We start from the raw sequence: 17,882 nt of genomic DNA on the forward strand, positions 1-17,882 counted from the left end.
AAAAAGAATGAGAAAACTCACTGGTGGGCCGACTTCTCCCTGAAGACCCGGCTCTCCTGATTCACCAGCGTCTCCCTGATAAGAGAGAGGAGGGGTGGGGGGGTTATTAGAGGATGAGAGAGACACACATTATCAGAAAGCTGATTCGGTAATCCAACATGGTTCTAAAAGTCCCATTATTTACAGTAGCCCTCACTGTCCTGGTGCCCTTGTCAACCAAATGTGCAGAGAAAGAGATGACACAAGAGATTTCAATCCATCAAGCGCAGGCGGATTGGATGGCTGGAGCACAGGAGGGCGCTGACCCCACTGTTCTCCCCAGACCCTGCACATATATCTTGTCCTCATCCTCCTGTCTTATTGGATAGTTGCCCTGTTGATTCACCTTTACACCGGGCACTGTCGTTATTCACTGTCACATAAGTCTACTGTCCTCCCTGCTGGGATGTACTGCAGTCTGCCACACCTGTTTCAGAGAAATATATTACCCCGTGTCATGTTTGGGAGACAGGCAGCCAATCGATAGCACAGCTCTGCAAAGCCAATAACAAGCTGTGAGGTGATGTGTTATGATAAGCAGATCCAGATTCTCTCTAGCATGAACAAAAGCTCTGTATTGTGAATATCTACTTGAAATTAGTGCCTGGCTGTCTTCCACAACCACTCTTGTTGATGTCAAGAAATCCACTCAAAGCAGTTGGTACACCTGTTTAAAAGCACGACTGATCCTCCTGTATTAGGACTATACTACTGGGTCTTTATGCAACATTGCATCTGAGAAGCCCTGCACAGGCCTCGACTCCATCCTCATGACAACGTGCTCATTTTCACCACAGGGCTGCTGCTTGGATTGTGGATGAGGGAAGTGAGCCGGCCTGATGGGTTGGACTGGGTTTGGACAAAAAAACAGAAACGATGTTGGGGTTCGGTCATGTCGGCTGGGCTGGCCTACTCGCATGGTGCTTTCAAGTTCTTTCAGTGAAAATATCAGCAGGGAAAACATGCAATACATATACATGACTGCATAAAACATGGACGTATTCTCTGTGACCTCATTTGTAGGTTTCTCAAGAGCCACTGATAAGCTCTGTGGCTCCAGCTATCTCTTTGGCAGCACCTGACTCCACCGAACTCCTAGCTGATCTTAAAATGGGCAAAGAGGTGGAGCGTGGGTGTAGCTGAGGTGGGTCGAACGAAGCCTGGATGCCGAAACCTAGCAGCTAGCTTTCACTCAAAGCGGCCATGCCCGTAATTATGCGTAGCTTTAAGCCTTAATATTTTAAACAAGCGAGTTATATAAAAATGGGAAGTGACTCGCTTTTGGAACCAGCCTCAAGTGGCCATTTCAGCTCTGGAGGTTGCCGCTTGCTCGAGCTACACTCTACTGCTGGTAAAAATCTGCTGAGCACGGGGAACCTGAGAGCATGAAAGACAGCTGCTCATCACAGATATATGAGGGATGTGTTTACAGAAAAAAGCCTGAGCTCAGTTGCTTGCCAGCTCCCTGGGCTGGCTAATAAAATGCCAGATCAGCTAAAGAGCGATTAGGCCAAAAGAGCGCGGTGTTTGTTTGCACAGAAGAAGGACAGGCTATCCTCAGGGAGATTATAAAGGAGCAAAAGGTGATTCTATTGACTGAACCAGATAAAACAAATCACACTATCACTACGGACAGAAAGTGATGAGACTGTGCACAGCGCTGCAGTCAGGCGGCTGCAAAAGCTGCCAAAGCAGCATAATGAAACAGCAGCAACAAATAAGAGCAGGAGCTGATTTTATGAGAGCTGCCTTTAATAATGCATTTATCATCTTAGAATTGCAAGTACAGTGCCTTTGAGTATTTATTCATACTCTCTCCACCCAGCAACAGTACTGTTGGGGATGGCAGCCTGTCCGTTAGATTTGCTGTGCATCTGTCACTCTGTGGCAGAAAAAGGCGATCATGTGCGATTTAAAAGGGTATCATATAAATAGGCATGGGAAATATTAATGGCTGCAAAAGCCTTGTAAAGAAGTATCAGTCAGAGGCTTTACCACAAAGCACTCAAACAAACTGCTAGCACAATGAATATCTCTCCCACAGAGTTAGAAAAACCAGTCAACTGGATAAAACTCACCTCTCTATAGGGAGGCTACAGTAAAACTGTGCGTGATATCAGGTGCCAAAGTGGTCCAGGACACATAACATAACGCCCACGTGGGGAACTTTGTTGTGTCTACCTCTCTAGAAAAACTGTATAATTTTTACTTTAAAAATTCACATCTTGAGAGACACTGCAATTTTTTGGAGCAGGGCCAAAGGGTGCCATATGGAACAAAAGGGCTGTAGGACGATGAATATATTGTAAACTGAAGGAATACATACACAACGGCCAATCACAGCAGCTCCTCCCATGCACTTTAAAATGATTATACAGCAGTTCAAATGCAGCATTTACATGGGTGGCTGATTCCCTGAGTCCAGACCTTTGAGTCTGCCCACTCCACTGAGTTGTGTAACGAGTTGATAATTCTGTCTAATATCAGCCAAAGTGGGTGATGCACCTTTTTTTAGTTGAAATAATGTTCCAAGAGACAATTAAATCATCATTTCTGGCTGTTATCATGTGCACAAAAATTGTTTTGAAACACAATGTGGTTGAATTACAATAAAATATGTTTCACTGTCTGTCAACATTTTTGTCTACTCAAGCACTTTGTGCATTTACTTAATTGTCTGCAGAATAGATATAATTAGTGTCAAATGAAAAGAGGCACAAAACAACTTAAGTGAAAGTGGTTCATGTGACTGTGGGGATGTCTGTGTTTGCACTTACACCAACCAGAGAAATGGCAGGTGCAATTTCAAAAGCGGGCGCAATTTCCTGCCATCCAAAAAAGCCATCAAAACGGCATTATGCTCCCTCCTGAAGTGCTTAAACACAACGCCCACGTCAGAGCGATGAAGTCGCAGCACTGGCACAAGCACGGAAAGAGTGAGCAACACCAGACATAGAAGAGAGGTGTACCTTTTCTCCGACAGCACCAGGGTTTCCAATACCACCAGGAGGTCCCTGAGGGCCATCGGCTCCTGGAGGTCCTGAGGGGCCTCTGGGACCAGGGGGACCAGGTGGACCCTACATGGAAAACAAGATTCAGTGTAATGAGGAAATGATACTTCACCTATTGAAAAATAACACTTTCGCTTCTTTAGTGTACAAACTTGTATTCTCAGTCAAGCTCTTACCATCTGACCGACGTCTCCAGTTTCACCTTTCTCACCAGGTGGACCAGGCAAGCCCTGCGGAGTGTGCAGAGGATTTAGTCAAACTGTTTCTGAATTAAATCATTTGACCACAGTTTGTGTTTTTCAAGGCAGTCCGCACCTGCAGCCCGACTGGGCCTGGAGGTCCAGGGAAACCCCTTGATCCTTCATCTCCCTTCTGGCCAAACAGACCCTGCTGACCTCTGGGTCCAGGCTCACCATCTGCACCCTGAAGAGGTCACGATCAGGAGATAAAAGGGTTAGTCTAACTGTGCCAGACAGATACAGCAGATGAGGTGTTGAATGATCTGAACACCCAGTGCGAACTAGACACTTACAGCAGGACCGGGTGCTCCAACAGGTCCTTGAGGGCCAGTAGGACCAGGTGGACCCTGAAGGGAAGAAGGAATACATCAAAAGGACGAACAACAGTCACATCCTTCACTACTCAAAACTGCTAAAGCTAAAAATGGATTAGCCAACAATCTCAGGCAGCAAAATGACAAATAAATGATGTCTTTGCATTAACGCTGTAAATAAACATCAACTTACATGCTCTCCTTTGTCACCCTTGCTTCCCTTCTGGCCCGGCTCTCCAATCTCTCCCTGTGGAACGGAAGGATCACGGTGTGAAACAGAGACAGACGCAACTCCCAATTTAAAGTAATACACAGGTGAGCTGGAGATAAAATGTGACGATGCATAACGTTAAATTATTATCAAACACTCCCCAGAACAGAAACTGACATATCAAAGCACACTAACTCCACTAAATCCCACCTTTGAAAAGACATTTTTTAGAGATACTTCAATAACATCTCTCCTTCTCTGACAAACGGTGACAAATATAGTTCACATCTGACGGGGGCTTATCATGATGAGTCACTGGTGCTACTATCAGCCAAAACAGAATAGATAATTAGTCCCATCTCAAACTGTTTGCACCAGCATTCCCAGAGTGAAGAGCCTTGCACCATTATTTCAAAGCCTCCACATGCTGTGGGTGTTTGGAGAAATAATGTTAATAACTGCCAAAGCCAAAGGCATTTACTTTTGGGCTTGAGTCAGACAATGCTCTTTGTGAGGCAGAATTACTCTCTTAAAATAAAGGCCCTGGAGTTGCTCGTTCCCTGTGGACAGGACTTATAATGAGAAAGTGTCTGAATGTGTGTAAACATTAGCTTGTGAGATCCTTTTTATCTGCATGGCAAATACCCTCTGTATTCTCTGTGTCCGTCTGCACCACAGGGACCATTGTAAGGCCAGTTAAGAACTGAGGCATTCTTCAAAGGATAAGAGATTATCCTTTGAGTATCTCCGTGGCTGATCTTCCTGCAAATGTTTTTAGAGGGGATGAGGAGTTGTTCTTGCTTCTGAATACTAAAGGGTCACTTTCACACATTCTGTCACTGCCACAGGACTCCTCCCTCTCCTCTGCCTGTCTGTACAGAAGCTGAAACAAGGCAGGTTCGCCTTCTAAAGATCTGTTAATCGATGCAAACTCTGTCAGACAAATTCCCCTCAGAGCATTTAAGGTCACAGGGAGACGAGACGAGAGGATATCTGGCTTAGTCTCATCTGTAAAGTTTAGTGTCTTTTTAAGGTGGTAAGTTGTGTGTGTGCTGTATATTAGTACGTGTGCGTGTGTGCGCCTAAAAATGTAAAGCTTTGATGCAGCTTTACTGAATTTCATTATATTTCTCTTTACATGAACGGGAAAACATGAAAAGTAACTCACCTTGTCTCCATCCTCTCCAGGTGGTCCAGGAGGCCCTCCAGGTCCTGGCAGACCCACAGGTCCCTGAATACCATCTCTTCCAGCTGGGCCTTGAGGTCCTTTCTCTCCCTAAAATATTTTTTTTCATAGTACAATACCATGTTGTCAGCCAAGCTCAATCTGGGAAATTTGCGATTTTACTGTATGTTGCAGCTATCTCCATAATGTGACTTTCTTACCGGTCCGCCTTTCTCTCCAGCAGGGCCTGGAGGTCCCTGAGGGCCAGGACGTCCAGGGAGACCTGTAGGTCCAGCTGGGCCAGCAGGACCACGCTCGCCAGGAGAACCCTACAGCGCCACCGCAGAGTAATGTTAGCGATCAGAGTAACAGAGCAAAAATATGAAAGACATCAAAGTTATAATACTGAAACAAAATCATAATATCAGGCACATCTACCCAACCAAATAGGTCAGACCTCCCTTATGTAAGTAACAAACTGTGCATATCATTATATTATGTAAGAGCCTGGAACAACTGAGGGTGGGAACTTTGCTATGAAGACAATTCCCAGAGATGGAGACAGAATATGGAAGGTTAAAGTGAGAAGGAGAGAATAACAGTGTCAAATTGAAGATGCGGATGCAGTAAACTGTACTCACAGCAGGGCCAGGTGGGCCATGAGGACCCTCATTCCCTTTCAGGCCGTGAGCCCCCTGCAGAACAGAGTAAAATGAGGGTTTCAGAAAACAAACACATCTCTTCGGGAAGCACACTTCCTGCCTTACACTGGACTCCCTATTTTCAAACAGACTCAGCGTGAGACGGAAAACCTCCTACAGTCCCCAAAGTGGAGGCCGGGAGCAGACGGGCAGGACAGCTATTTGCTGAAAGTTCTGCAAACATCCTTTAGATTACAAAGGAATGGGTGCATCGCTTCATTGCTGCAGCAGGTTCTGCCATTGACTTCCGTCTAACAAGTTCGCAGTAAGAAAAGAGTGTGAATTGCATAACTATCAGGACATAACTTTTGTCAAGCTAGAATAAAAAAAAAAAATAAGAAAGATTAAAAAAATAAACAGCCTACAGCACACTGTTCCTCTTCTGAAGCCCACTCAGGGATCTGATATCATGTCTGATTCTTCAAGTTCACCACAGTCTTACAGCGATTTAATAGCCCAGAACTATTATGCAATAAGCAAGCTGTGAGAGATATTGAATTTGTGTGATGCTATTGTACTGAGCAGAAGGCAATACTAACCACAGGGCCAGGCAGACCTCTCTCTCCAGGGAAACCTCTTGGCCCAGGAGGGCCATCTTTACCTGCTGGGCCAGCAGGACCGGGGTCACCCTGTAGGTCAAAACACAATGCTATTAATCCTGTAAGTGCACTGTTACTGTATTGTGTGATGCAATTAGCGTTGTTGAATCAGCCCGTGAAACAAAGGCTCTAGATGGGAAACAAATAACAGTCTCATTACAGGTGTGTATTATGCTGATGGGGTGCTGGAGAGATAAAATATTAAATAGAGCTTCAGGGTTCACCTTGGCTCCTTCTTTTCCAGCAGCTCCAGGTAGACCCTGCTCACCAGGTGGGCCTGGGGGTCCAGGGTGGCCTCGATCTCCCATTGGTCCAGTCTCACCCGTGGGTCCCTATAATTGCATAAAATAAAAATAAAATCATGAGTCCCATTAACACACGCAGTGCAACCCTGAACTTATCTCGACATCACCTGGAGGAGCTGCATGTGAGAATGCAAATGTCCAAATCAGGACAGCAAACAAACTTCACACTTCCAGCTCCACAACACAAAGTCCATATAATGTCCGACTGAGCCAGTGTGTGAATAGAGCAGGTTGGCATCCAGAGAATTCAGTGAGTGTGTTGATGACACTGACTGCGCTGCACGTGTACATGAGTGTAGCCGCTTCATACTATTTTCTGCTTGCCTGTATGTTGGTCCCACTCTTCACTGATATTGCCAATGCATCCAAATACATGTAGAATAGCTATCAATGCAAAAATTGTCCTCCTCCTGCACACTCTACCCAGGCTCCACCCCTCGCCTAAACCAAGTTTTTCAGTAGGTGAGAGCGCATCTGACATAGATAATCTCCAGCTGTTTGCTACATGTGTGAAGGGCAACTTTGGACAATGTCCGAACCTGATTCTCCAAACACTACAAGAAAAAACCCAATTGCAGAGGAGGTGTTAAAAAGAGAAACTACATCAAGAGGGACACTGTGAGTAAAATCAGCAATTTAATACAAAAAAGATGTTACAATTTCTCCTTCTATTACAAAACGTGGCGAGGAGAAGCTGAGCATTTGCTGTGTGGGAGGCTTACAAGTCATTAAGGCCACATACAGCTCCGTTATCGTCAATGTTCTCAGCTGGCATTAGCAGAGCGGCTGGGAGGGAAAGTCTGTTAAACGTTTATGCATAATGGATGAAGAGCCCTTTGCTAATATGAAAGAGGATAAACAACACTTAAGTCATGGCTCGTGAGATATAGGTGGGTACGTGTTCTGGTAACTTTACTCGTGCAAATCTACGAGTGCATTCTTTAAGATACTTTGAGATTAGTACAAATACATATTTGTTATTTTTCAGCACTTAAGGGAGGGGATTTTCATCTCTGCACAAAAGAACACAATCAGTGTGAGTTGTGCAACCAAAACAACAGTCAGTGAGTTGTCTGATAAAACATGTATGTGACCAAAACAGCAAGATGCTCAGTGCCTGTGACTCACCTGAGGTCCAACCACGCCTGGAGGACCAGGAGGGCCAGTCTTGCCTTGGAATCCCTGTGTATGACAAAGGAAAAAAACAGAACTGTCACATAACTGACTCTGTGGAATACAGATGGAGAGCTGAGTATTCAGACCGGTTTACTCACAGTCTCTCCTCTCTGTCCAGGGTGTCCAGGCAGTCCGTCTTTCCCTGCAGGGCCCTGAGAGAAACAGAAGAGGAACGTAAGAACACAGAAGGACAAAGGAAAAGGCGTGCTGGGTTTGTATACAGAGTCATGTGTGGTGTATGAGTTTGCACTCACAGGTGGGCCCTTTGGTCCTGGGAAACCTGTTGGTCCCTGAGGGCCTGGCAGACCCTGAAACAAACAACAAAGGATTCCTGGTCAATAATCACTTGTCTGTTATGGAAACTGCTACATACTGTGAGAATAAAATGACCCTTGATGACAGCGTGATGGTACGTACCCTCTCTCCGGGAGGTCCTGGTGGGCCGTCATTTCCTGAGTTACCCTGAAGAGACAAAATAAGGAGTAAATGGTGAACTTGTAGCACAATATATGCGAGGTAGCGGGAGTGAAATATTTTACGTACCTTTGGTCCAGCTTTTCCTGTTGGTCCTCTTGGTCCTCTCTCTCCTCGAGGGCCCTTGAGAAAAAGACATTGATTAAAATCACAGAAAGGGTCCTAAGAGATATCTGTGACCGGAAAACGTATTGCATCACGCTTGAGACGGTGCGGTTTCCCCCTCAAGCATGCTCAGGTTGAACCTCCATTTTCACTCAGGTGCCAAGCTCGCCATCTGTATATAAGCAGGAGTCTGCTGAGTAAGACTAACCGTTGGTCCTCTCTGTCCGCGTGGGCCAGGCTTTCCTGCTGTTCCCTGTGGACACGAAGAACACACACCACGATCAAAGGAGAGGCACTCGCATCATTAAGAGGCTGCATCCTCGAGAAGAACGGATCTAATGCCAGCAGACAGTAACATTTGCAAACACGTTTCAGCAGAATTGGGCCATTTAGGAGCTCTGAGATGATCTTTTATCATTAATTAGAAATGACTTGTTTTGAAGGTACCATCAATATTTACGATTGCTTACATTAAATTCATTAGCACCTCAGAATAGTAATGCATATTACAATGGTTGTAAAGCAACATTATAATTACAGTGGCTGCATACAACTTTAATGAGAAAAACAATTATATCTTTGTGTGGCTTTTAAGTTCTAAACAAATGCTGTGAAACTATGTTAATGGCGCTGCTATCCCTACTCGGTCTTGGGGCTTGGTCTCATAAACTTCTCAAATGTTTTGTGAAGATGAAAAGCTTTATGGGCCTTGCCCCACTTGTGGTGAAAAACCATTACTCTTGCAGGCAAGCTAATGGCCCATCCCTTAAACAAAGAAAATGAAAAATTGCTCAAGTACCACAAAGTGATAAACAATGCTTTTGGTGGTTCGAAATGAGTTGTGTAAGTGGTAATGAAGAGGGAATGCAATTGTCTCTCTGTCCTTAGTAAAAATCTTTATTTCAGGACCATGCAACTTCCTCTAGGTTGATAAATCTGGAGCAGGGACAGGAGCCTGTCTCCAACACTACCCCAGTATTGATCCAACCCTTGTAGGACTGAGAAGAATAATAAGAAGTCTATCTTACGTACCCGAGTTCCTTTCTCTCCGTTGGCGCCAGGGAAACCTTGGAAACCCTGAGATCCCTGTGTGGGAGAAAGAAAGCAATTAATCATTTGAGGGACAAACCTCAAATATTATACCCCTTGTTTATTCCCTGAGATATCCATAGTGTATCAAATGCAACAGGAGATTAAGTGCAGCATGAATAAATGCAGTGTTTTATTGTTGTTGTATCAGGAGCCCAGGCCTGACACCAAAAGGCATATTCACGTCCGCGGCTCTTTGATCAGGGAGCTTCAAGCATGTCCGTTTGTCAGACTGCTTTGGCTCCGAGAGGCTAAAGGATGAGCCATCAAAGGATCAGCGAGGCAGCCCTCACATGCACATGTATACATTTTTCATTCTCTTTCAAGTGCAATCAGAAACACACGTGTGTGCAGTGACACTTTCGGGAGATAAACTGTGTCCCTTAACAACAGAGTTTCAAAGTTACTCTTTGCTGAAACCAGTAAACTAATGAAAATATGCTTTAGCAATACATGCATGCAATTACCTTTGGTCCTTGTCTTCCTGGGTATCCTGGCAATCCGGGAACTCCAAGTTTACCCTGTAAATGAGAGAAGCCAAAATAGTTTTTAGAGTCACTTGAAAGTCTATAACTGACTTTGTGTTAAAAAACACAAACGGTTAAAGGTCTATCAGAGGAGACAGAGATAATCCTGACTTTTAGTCTCCAGTATGTGCTGGATCCTACAATTCCCACAATGCAACTCAACGGCTCATCCTCCTAAACATCCCAATGACATCATCAGGGTTACTTTTGAGCAGCACTGTGTTCTTTTTTTGTCAATTTCCAGATTATGTACTTCTATACTGCATGATCCTTGTGACGCATAGATTAAATGTATGAGACACTTACTGTTACTTTGTACATGAAATATCAAGTATTTTATGGGTTTTATTAGTGATGCAAAACTAGTAGAATTATCAGTAGAATTCCTGTACAATGTTGATCACCTGATGAGCATCTTGTCAACCTATAAGACGAGCAGCCAGCCCACAGTATACTACATTTGTACAGCTGTGATTGTAAACAAACACAAAGGCAGTGTTACTCTAGTCGTAAAACTATATTAACATATGAACAAGCACCTGCTAAACATATCAGCATTTTTTCGAGCCAGCTCAGTGTTCGGACACTGAAATGTTGGCGCCTGTGCAGGCTCTAATTAAATATGAAAATGACTCAGCTGTTACTCCATGAGTGATCCACATGCAGACCAGTGACTGCATCTAGAATGCAGTACTATAGTGCCATAATGCAAATATATGTACAGTTCAGAGCCAGAAGAGGCACTTCACTATAAGGAGAAAGCTTTAAGGATCACAAGCACCTTTACTGTGGAACATGAACACACTTTTCCCTCCAACCTTGGATGAGGACTTGCCAAATCAGACTGTGCACGAGTTTGTCAGCAAAGTCTCAATGATGCTCAACATCTGTTCATGCCACTTTCTAAGCCTTTAGAGAAAGACCATTAAGACGGTATCCTCTACGAAAGACTGAAGTTATTCTTCCATCAAAAACAGCTGATTATGCAGTGCTCAATTTAACAATAAAGAACGTTAAGGACTGGATCCATTTTATGCTCCCAGCTGGTTCAAGAACAGCAGCAATGAAAAATCGGTTGCTGTTCAGAACAGAACCATCGGAAAAACTATTTTCCTTTTAAGCCCTGCTGAGCTATCATCCCAGATCAAACATGACTGATGGTCCAAAATAACTTCTTTTTATTCTGTCTGTGTAAAATTCAGGCAGAGGACACAGTATCTGTGGGATTTCAGTGTTTTTGGCTGTAGAAGCTGGGAAAAAGGAGCTTACCTTCTCGCCATTTGGCCCAAGAGGACCAGCATCTCCTGGGAGACCTGAGCGACCCTTTGGTCCCTCGGGACCATCTTCTCCTCTGGGTCCTGCTGGTCCAAGCTCTCCCTGGGAAGCACAGGAAGCAGAAAGCACAAACGTCACACGTCTTACACATTAACATGATGCACTAGATCCACCATCAACACACACTTGTATATTCTTTTAAATCATCCTCAGAGCTACCAGTCATCAAAACGTACTGCATCCAAGAAATATGCTGAATGTATTTCCTTCATCATAAACCAGAAAAAATAAAAATAAATTAGTAAAGCCAATTTCTTTGTACTGTATAATCTAATGCCTTAGGTGCTCAGATCATGCATACACTAGCCAGCAGTTTCTTCTTTCAGTCCTGAATATTAAACGTTACAGAGACGTACTTAAAGGTGCACTATACAGGAATTGTTGGGTGCTGTTTTCAGCAATGTGTCCGCCATTTTTGTAGCTTCCTCTTGGTTAGTTATGGTCTGACACCTGGTCCCTGCTTTTGATAATTCAGGGGACAGCTGAAGTTACCCAATATAAATATTATCATGTTGACAACATGAAATAATTAATGCCGCATTATATCATTCCTCTGGAACACCTAAACTGCACAACTAAAGAAATCATTTTTCGTCGTGAACAAACAAGCCCAGGTAATTGAGGTCACCTGTTGTGAGTGCAAAGTTGCTTAAAGAATCAAGTGAGGCTATTTTCCCTCGCTGCCTGCCCCTCAAAGCCGTTAGCGATCCTATTATTGCTTCACTCTGTATGTGTGCTCCACTTCTAGGGAGACACATACTGAATGACAGAGTACAAACTCGCTCTGACAACCAGTCGCCGCTGCGGAGACCCAGTGGTGTGTGAAAGGTATCTAGTTAAAGGCTTGCACTGAATTTCCCAAGCAAGCAAGTGCACGCACACACCCACACTCAAGCACACATAAAACGGCATCAAGCAAACTGTACTTGACTCACACTTGCAAGCTCATCAAAGAGAACACTTTAAATTGAGCATTCACACTCACATACACACACACACACAGACACACACACTTTTCATAGGCATGCTTAAAAATGAGTCATTTAGATTCTGGTCCATGTGTGTCTCCTCCAGAGCAGAGGGCCTCCTCAAATCCTTGCTTTCATCTGGATCTGCTACATCTCCAGAGGAAAACAGGCTGGAGCCCCATGTCTCTCTCTCGAGCTTGATGGGGTTTAAAGTGCCATTGATTTCTCCTTCCTTTCTGTACTTTGCTATAGACAGGCTGGTCAGGGGCTGGGGGGTTTTGATGTTTGAAGTATGGGCTAAGGCAAAGTATGTTTCTCACTGTAAAAGGCTGTTTTCCTGCTACTTGACATTGTAAATCCCGAATGCGGTTTGGAGAAGGAAGCTGTTCCTGGGTACCCCTGTCAAACTTCTACTTTTCTCCTCAAGTTGTCGACGTTCAGACTGACTGGAAAGTGCCAGAGGGGGACAGAAAAGGAATTGGAAAACTGCTCACGTAAAAACGTACCCACACACACCAACAGCTGGCAATAGGAGCAGCACCTTATGTTTGCTCATTACCCACAATTCCACAGTCGTCACAGAGGCTTAGGCCATGAGAGGCGAATGCCGGGAGAGGTTGGTACCTTCACTTAGTTCGGGTAAAGGTCACCATCAACAAAACTAAGCCCCCAGAGCAATTCTGAGTGCAGACGCCGGAGCTGTCTGATTAGTTTCATTAATCTGAATGACTTCCGGCACTCGACGTGTGATTGGGTACAATATAAACAAAGAAGCCTCACCCTGTCGCCCTTGATCCCCATATCTCCCTTGAAGCCGGGGAAGCCGTCTTCTCCCTGGCAAGAGAATAAAGGAGACAGAGAGGTGAGGATGCAACCATGGAGAAAGAATGGGATAATGCAGATGTTGTAGTACACACACACACACACACACACTCAAGCACAAGCGCACACACAGATGTGGGGTCTTGGCAAGATCCCCTGTTGCCATAGAAACTCTCGATCACATCTTTTTGTTCCGCAGCAGCAAAATTAAGTTCAGTTTTAGAGGATTTCGCTGAGATTACCATCAGACCACCACCCTTTGATTAGCACAAATACTACTGAAGTTCAAAGTCTCTTCCTTTCACGCAGTCACTTTCGTGCTTTGACTTTCTTAGCCGTCAGTGTGAGCTCTCTTACCTTTTCACCCTTATTTCCTTTAAGACCGCGTACACCGTCGGCTCCCTGTGATGCAAGAGCAGACAGATGTTACACGCTGACACGGTACGCAGTGGACAAACAGGAGAGGTTCACTTGTAGAGTGTTCAGTTCAAGCATGAGCCAGGAAGGATATTCACCACCAGAGTGATGTTTTTCTACAGCTTTTTTTTTTTTTTTTCTGGAATAAGGCTGCAAAGTCAGAAAAGTCAATAACTGATGTAGGTGTGCTATGCAGGATATGCCATATAATGGATGCATTTAGATGTGTTATGTCTGTAATTCAACCGTAGGAGCATTTGAAATTCTCTTAACTACATTCATGTGATCTTCCCTGAGAGACTTCAGCCACGACTGCTAGCTAGAAGTCAAGCTGCCGTTTCGAGGCCCTCTCTTAGTGGAAGCTTCAACGATTGGATTGATCACACCCTCCTGCCAAGATTTTATTTGATGGGATTTCTTTTTTTGTCTTGGTTTCATCAGCGACTGATGACAGCAAACAAGAGAAGGGTTGTGCGCCTTGAGCCGTTATCAGCCCCTGTGACTAAGCTCAGCGCCACCTCATGTGAGCAAACTGACGTGAGGTCTTAAAAGGTGACTTTCCCGTGTTAATCTCTGCTTTTATGCCACTGCACAAGAAGCAGAGGTCACTCCATGCACTTCCTCTTTCAAGGGAGGGTAATTCATCAGGAAACTAGGCCTTTTAATTTATTAAACAATGACTCTTTATAACATCACAGTTGGTGGACAAACCTTGGAAATAATAACACAGCTCTTCATTCCAGATGCATTTTAAGTAGATAATGGGCAACTACTAGCCCGTAACGATTGTTAATTGGAGGGTACCGCTAGCTGATAATATCACAAATGAACGTATTAGTGCTTGATAATCATCTCACCTTCACGCCTCGGGGCCCAGGATAACCAATGGGTCCTTGAGGACCAGCCGGGCCCTGGAGAGATAGATATTTGGTGAGAGCTTGTAGCACACACACAGTTACAGTACACACATGAGCCCACAGCGCTACTGTTATCTACATTAATGCAAAATGTTTTATGCAAATGTGTCTGAACTAGGACAACGGGAGGGGAAAGAAACGTAGAGAAGCAGGAATAAATTCAGAGAAGAACAAACGGAAGCTCCAAAAGTAAGAGACGTGGAGAGACGAAATAAAACTTACCATGTGTCCTTTCTCTCCAGGAGGCCCCTCCTTTCCAGGGTGACCCTGTGAATTATTAAGAGAAATATTATTGCATCTCATTTCAGGATAATTACCACCATAAATACTACAACACCCCCTTTAACTGAGGGATTAAGTTGTAAAACTATGGGAGGACGTATCAAACTGGAAAATTGGAATAAGGGCCTTTAGAGTTCAATCTCATTTGGGATTTTTATCCTTAATGCACAGTATTATAGCAGCACTACAGGCAATTACTGAGCTCTAAAAGCCAAGACTGCCGTTTTGGGACTTCACAATACATTACACGCATAGCATCCACGCATGTGCACAAACACACAATGCAGAAGACACAAAAACATGCATCTAATATAGATGGTAAAAGGGGATAATAAAGACTGAGAGGAAACTGATTGCATTCTCGTGGGACAAAGGAGCTCTGCAAAGCTCCTGATGGTCTTTTAGCGATGTGAGAGAGGATAGAGGGAAATAAATGCTACAGAGGACAGAAATGAAGGGCAGGCAGGGAGCACTGATATTGAAAGACAATATTACGGTTGATGGATAAATTTAAAAAAAAAAAGAAGCTTAATGTGTAAATGGCGGAGAGCTATTTCCACTCCGAGGGGACTCTGAAAGGCTTTAAAGGACCAGTGGACATCGTCGCGTGTCCGCTCTCCTCTATCTCTCTTTCACCAAATCCCTCGTTCTTTTCAACACTTTTTTTTCTTTCACTGCCGTCATTCATATTTCACAGCCTCTCTTGTCTCTGTATCTCTTAGCTGCCACCTGGTGCCTTCGAAAGCACATCTGCCATCAGCGCAGGTGTCTTCTGTGCAGAGACGGGAAAGAGCGTTTGCATGTATATGTCTGCGTGTGGGCAGGTTGTTCCACTGTTACACAGCTGTGGAGATGCACTGTATCGTTCATATGTTTCAGCCAAATAATTAGCTCAGTGTGTTTTAAATGTGTTAAGTGGTTTTTAAAAATTTCATGTACTGCTTTGAGAATGATTCTCACAGTTACAATCAGTAAATTAGAATTATTGAAGACAGAGACGGAGAAAGAGACAAGCTGTTTTCCTCGCATAACTATCTTTAGATGTGTGGTACTATGAACTCACTGGAGGACCATCAGCTCCTGGCATTCCTGGCAAACCGGGTTTTCCAGTAGGACCCTGGGTAGAAGACAAGATGTTAAGACAAATAAGACAACACAAAGAAAAGAAACACACAGTAATCAAATGTTACAGGCATCATAAAAGTCTTTAAAAACTAAATTCAGAGTCTACAGCCATGCTAGCAGCTCTGTGAGGCTGAGGCACTCTACTTGTGTATTAAGCTAAATGCTAACACTAGCATGCTAACAATGACAGGGCTAACATGCTGACGTATAGCAGCTACAATGTTGCAATGTTTCCCACCTTAGTTTAGCATCTTAGCACACTAACACCTGCTAATTAACAATAAAAATTGCAAATGAGGTTTATACATATTTGGTCGCGAACCAAAGACTGGACAAACTCAACTTTTGACCAGAGGGTGGCCCTAAATGAAGGTCAGGGGATCACACTATTACACTTTATCCTGTGTACCATGTACCATTCAGCTGAATCCTGAAGTCTTACAAGGGCTATTTTAATTATTAAACCATCCAGATCATCCAGTAAGTCTGTGTTTTCATGATTAATGATGGACCCGGACTACTGATCACTTCTTCTAACCAACATTTTCAAATAAATGATCTTGTGTCAAGTCTTTATTCCATTCGCTTTTGCTTCAAAAGCCCACAGTCTTTTAGTATTTTATTTATGTCAGGTGAAACGTAATACCTATATCATTCATTCTTAAATTCCAACTGTTCAATAATAAACTGAAAACACTCCATATAAGATGGCAGATGTGATTTAGCTGAAATTGGATTAAAATGTATCAGGATTAAAATCTATCTGTACTGCCTACTAGGCACTATTTGGTCCTGCGGTGGGGATGGGGACACGTTTGCATAATAGTGTGATAAGCAATTGGAACTGAATAAGATAGCAACTCAGCGTTCAGTTCATGTAAATGAATGAGACAATTTTCCTGCAATTTTGTAGATTTGGGGTTTATTAACATTTTATCAAGCTGGCAGTTTTTCTTCCTGTGAAGATGCAGTGATGGCATGTTTCACAATATATTACAGTGATTCAGTGATCATGTGATATCGCACCTTCTCTCCGGGAGGTCCGATGGCTCCTTGGGGCCCTGGAAGTCCCTGCGGAGAGAAAACAAAATGCTCAGAACATTTTCATTGATGGATGAGAGAAAAATCTCATGTCAGACACCCTGTTCATCACTGACCTGGGCACCTGGGTTGCCTTGCTGTCCAGGAGGTCCTGGTTCTCCTTGAGGGCCCTGAAAAAAAAATTAAGTCAATTTTAAAAATCTCATTATAAATACAAAGATTGATTACTTTATTTACTTCAGTAAAACGTCCCATGTGAAGGAAAGAGTGATTTGTTGCTCCATATGGTCCATTAAAAGTGAAATGTGCTCTGAACAGATATAAATTAGAAGCTGTCCAACAGCACATCACCGTATTATTTCCTTCTTAGACCCAAACAGGCCATAACTCTTAGACAAATAGTGCAATATCTTGCTGTGGCTGAAGGCAGAAGACGCGCGCACACACACACACACACACACACGTATGGCACACATTCTGACACCCACTTTCCTGATGAAAGAGACTGCAGAACCACAAAGACAAAACACCTTCCCTCTCAGATAACTAGCAATCAATTATGTTGCTCCAGTCCAGGAGTGTGGGAAAGCTGTTGATCTTCCATCTCTGCCTACTTGGAACATTCCCAACAGAGCAGACAAGCTGCTCCAGGCAGGTATTCTCTCATTACAGCCAGGCGCAAACAGAAATTGACCTGGAATGATACAACTGGCCATGGCGGTCCACTCAAATGGACCTAAACACAGTCGGCCTATTCTTCATTATCTGCTAAGTATCCTCTGATTGTACTGGTCTGTGTGTGTGTGTGTGTGTGTGTGTGTGTGTGTGTGTGTGTGTGAGCGTAAGCAAGAGAGAGAGAGTGGGCTTGCGAGGCAATGTCTTGGATAAAATAAAGAGAAAGAGATGAAAATGGTGTATTTTTGGACTCCGCTACAGTTTTTGTCTTTTTGTGTTTTTTTTTTGGTGTTATCTTGGAAATGGAGGATACAGGATATTAGTGATTTAATCAGTTCCAGCTTC

At 43.7% G+C, this 17,882-nt stretch overlaps 1 protein-coding gene across 2 annotated transcripts in view; it reads right to left on the reverse strand.

The window, feature by feature from the left end:
* The window catches only part of col5a1 (procollagen, type V, alpha 1), a 72,075-nt gene that overhangs the window by 11,940 nt on the left and 42,253 nt on the right, over positions 1–17,882 (reverse strand). For both annotated transcript variants that reach the window (XM_076757846.1, XM_076757845.1), the window contains exons 23-49: positions 16,979–17,032; positions 16,848–16,892; positions 15,760–15,813; positions 14,637–14,681; positions 14,355–14,408; positions 13,438–13,482; positions 13,039–13,092; positions 11,225–11,332; positions 9,896–9,949; positions 9,372–9,425; positions 8,548–8,592; positions 8,304–8,357; positions 8,178–8,222; positions 8,015–8,068; positions 7,859–7,912; positions 7,713–7,766; positions 6,504–6,611; positions 6,220–6,309; positions 5,621–5,674; positions 5,201–5,308; positions 4,983–5,090; positions 3,797–3,850; positions 3,583–3,636; positions 3,366–3,473; positions 3,227–3,280; positions 3,009–3,116; positions 22–75 (exon numbers count right to left, since the gene is read on the reverse strand). In XM_076757846.1, coding sequence (XP_076613961.1) covers positions 22–75; positions 3,009–3,116; positions 3,227–3,280; positions 3,366–3,473; positions 3,583–3,636; positions 3,797–3,850; positions 4,983–5,090; positions 5,201–5,308; positions 5,621–5,674; positions 6,220–6,309; positions 6,504–6,611; positions 7,713–7,766; positions 7,859–7,912; positions 8,015–8,068; positions 8,178–8,222; positions 8,304–8,357; positions 8,548–8,592; positions 9,372–9,425; positions 9,896–9,949; positions 11,225–11,332; positions 13,039–13,092; positions 13,438–13,482; positions 14,355–14,408; positions 14,637–14,681; positions 15,760–15,813; positions 16,848–16,892; positions 16,979–17,032 — 1,773 coding nt within the window. The remainder of the gene's footprint in view (positions 1–21; positions 76–3,008; positions 3,117–3,226; positions 3,281–3,365; positions 3,474–3,582; positions 3,637–3,796; positions 3,851–4,982; positions 5,091–5,200; positions 5,309–5,620; positions 5,675–6,219; positions 6,310–6,503; positions 6,612–7,712; positions 7,767–7,858; positions 7,913–8,014; positions 8,069–8,177; positions 8,223–8,303; positions 8,358–8,547; positions 8,593–9,371; positions 9,426–9,895; positions 9,950–11,224; positions 11,333–13,038; positions 13,093–13,437; positions 13,483–14,354; positions 14,409–14,636; positions 14,682–15,759; positions 15,814–16,847; positions 16,893–16,978; positions 17,033–17,882) is intronic.

Source organism: Chaetodon auriga, chromosome 19 (assembly GCF_051107435.1).
Source record: "Chaetodon auriga isolate fChaAug3 chromosome 19, fChaAug3.hap1, whole genome shotgun sequence".
NCBI classification, from domain to species: domain Eukaryota; kingdom Metazoa; phylum Chordata; class Actinopteri; order Chaetodontiformes; family Chaetodontidae; genus Chaetodon; species Chaetodon auriga.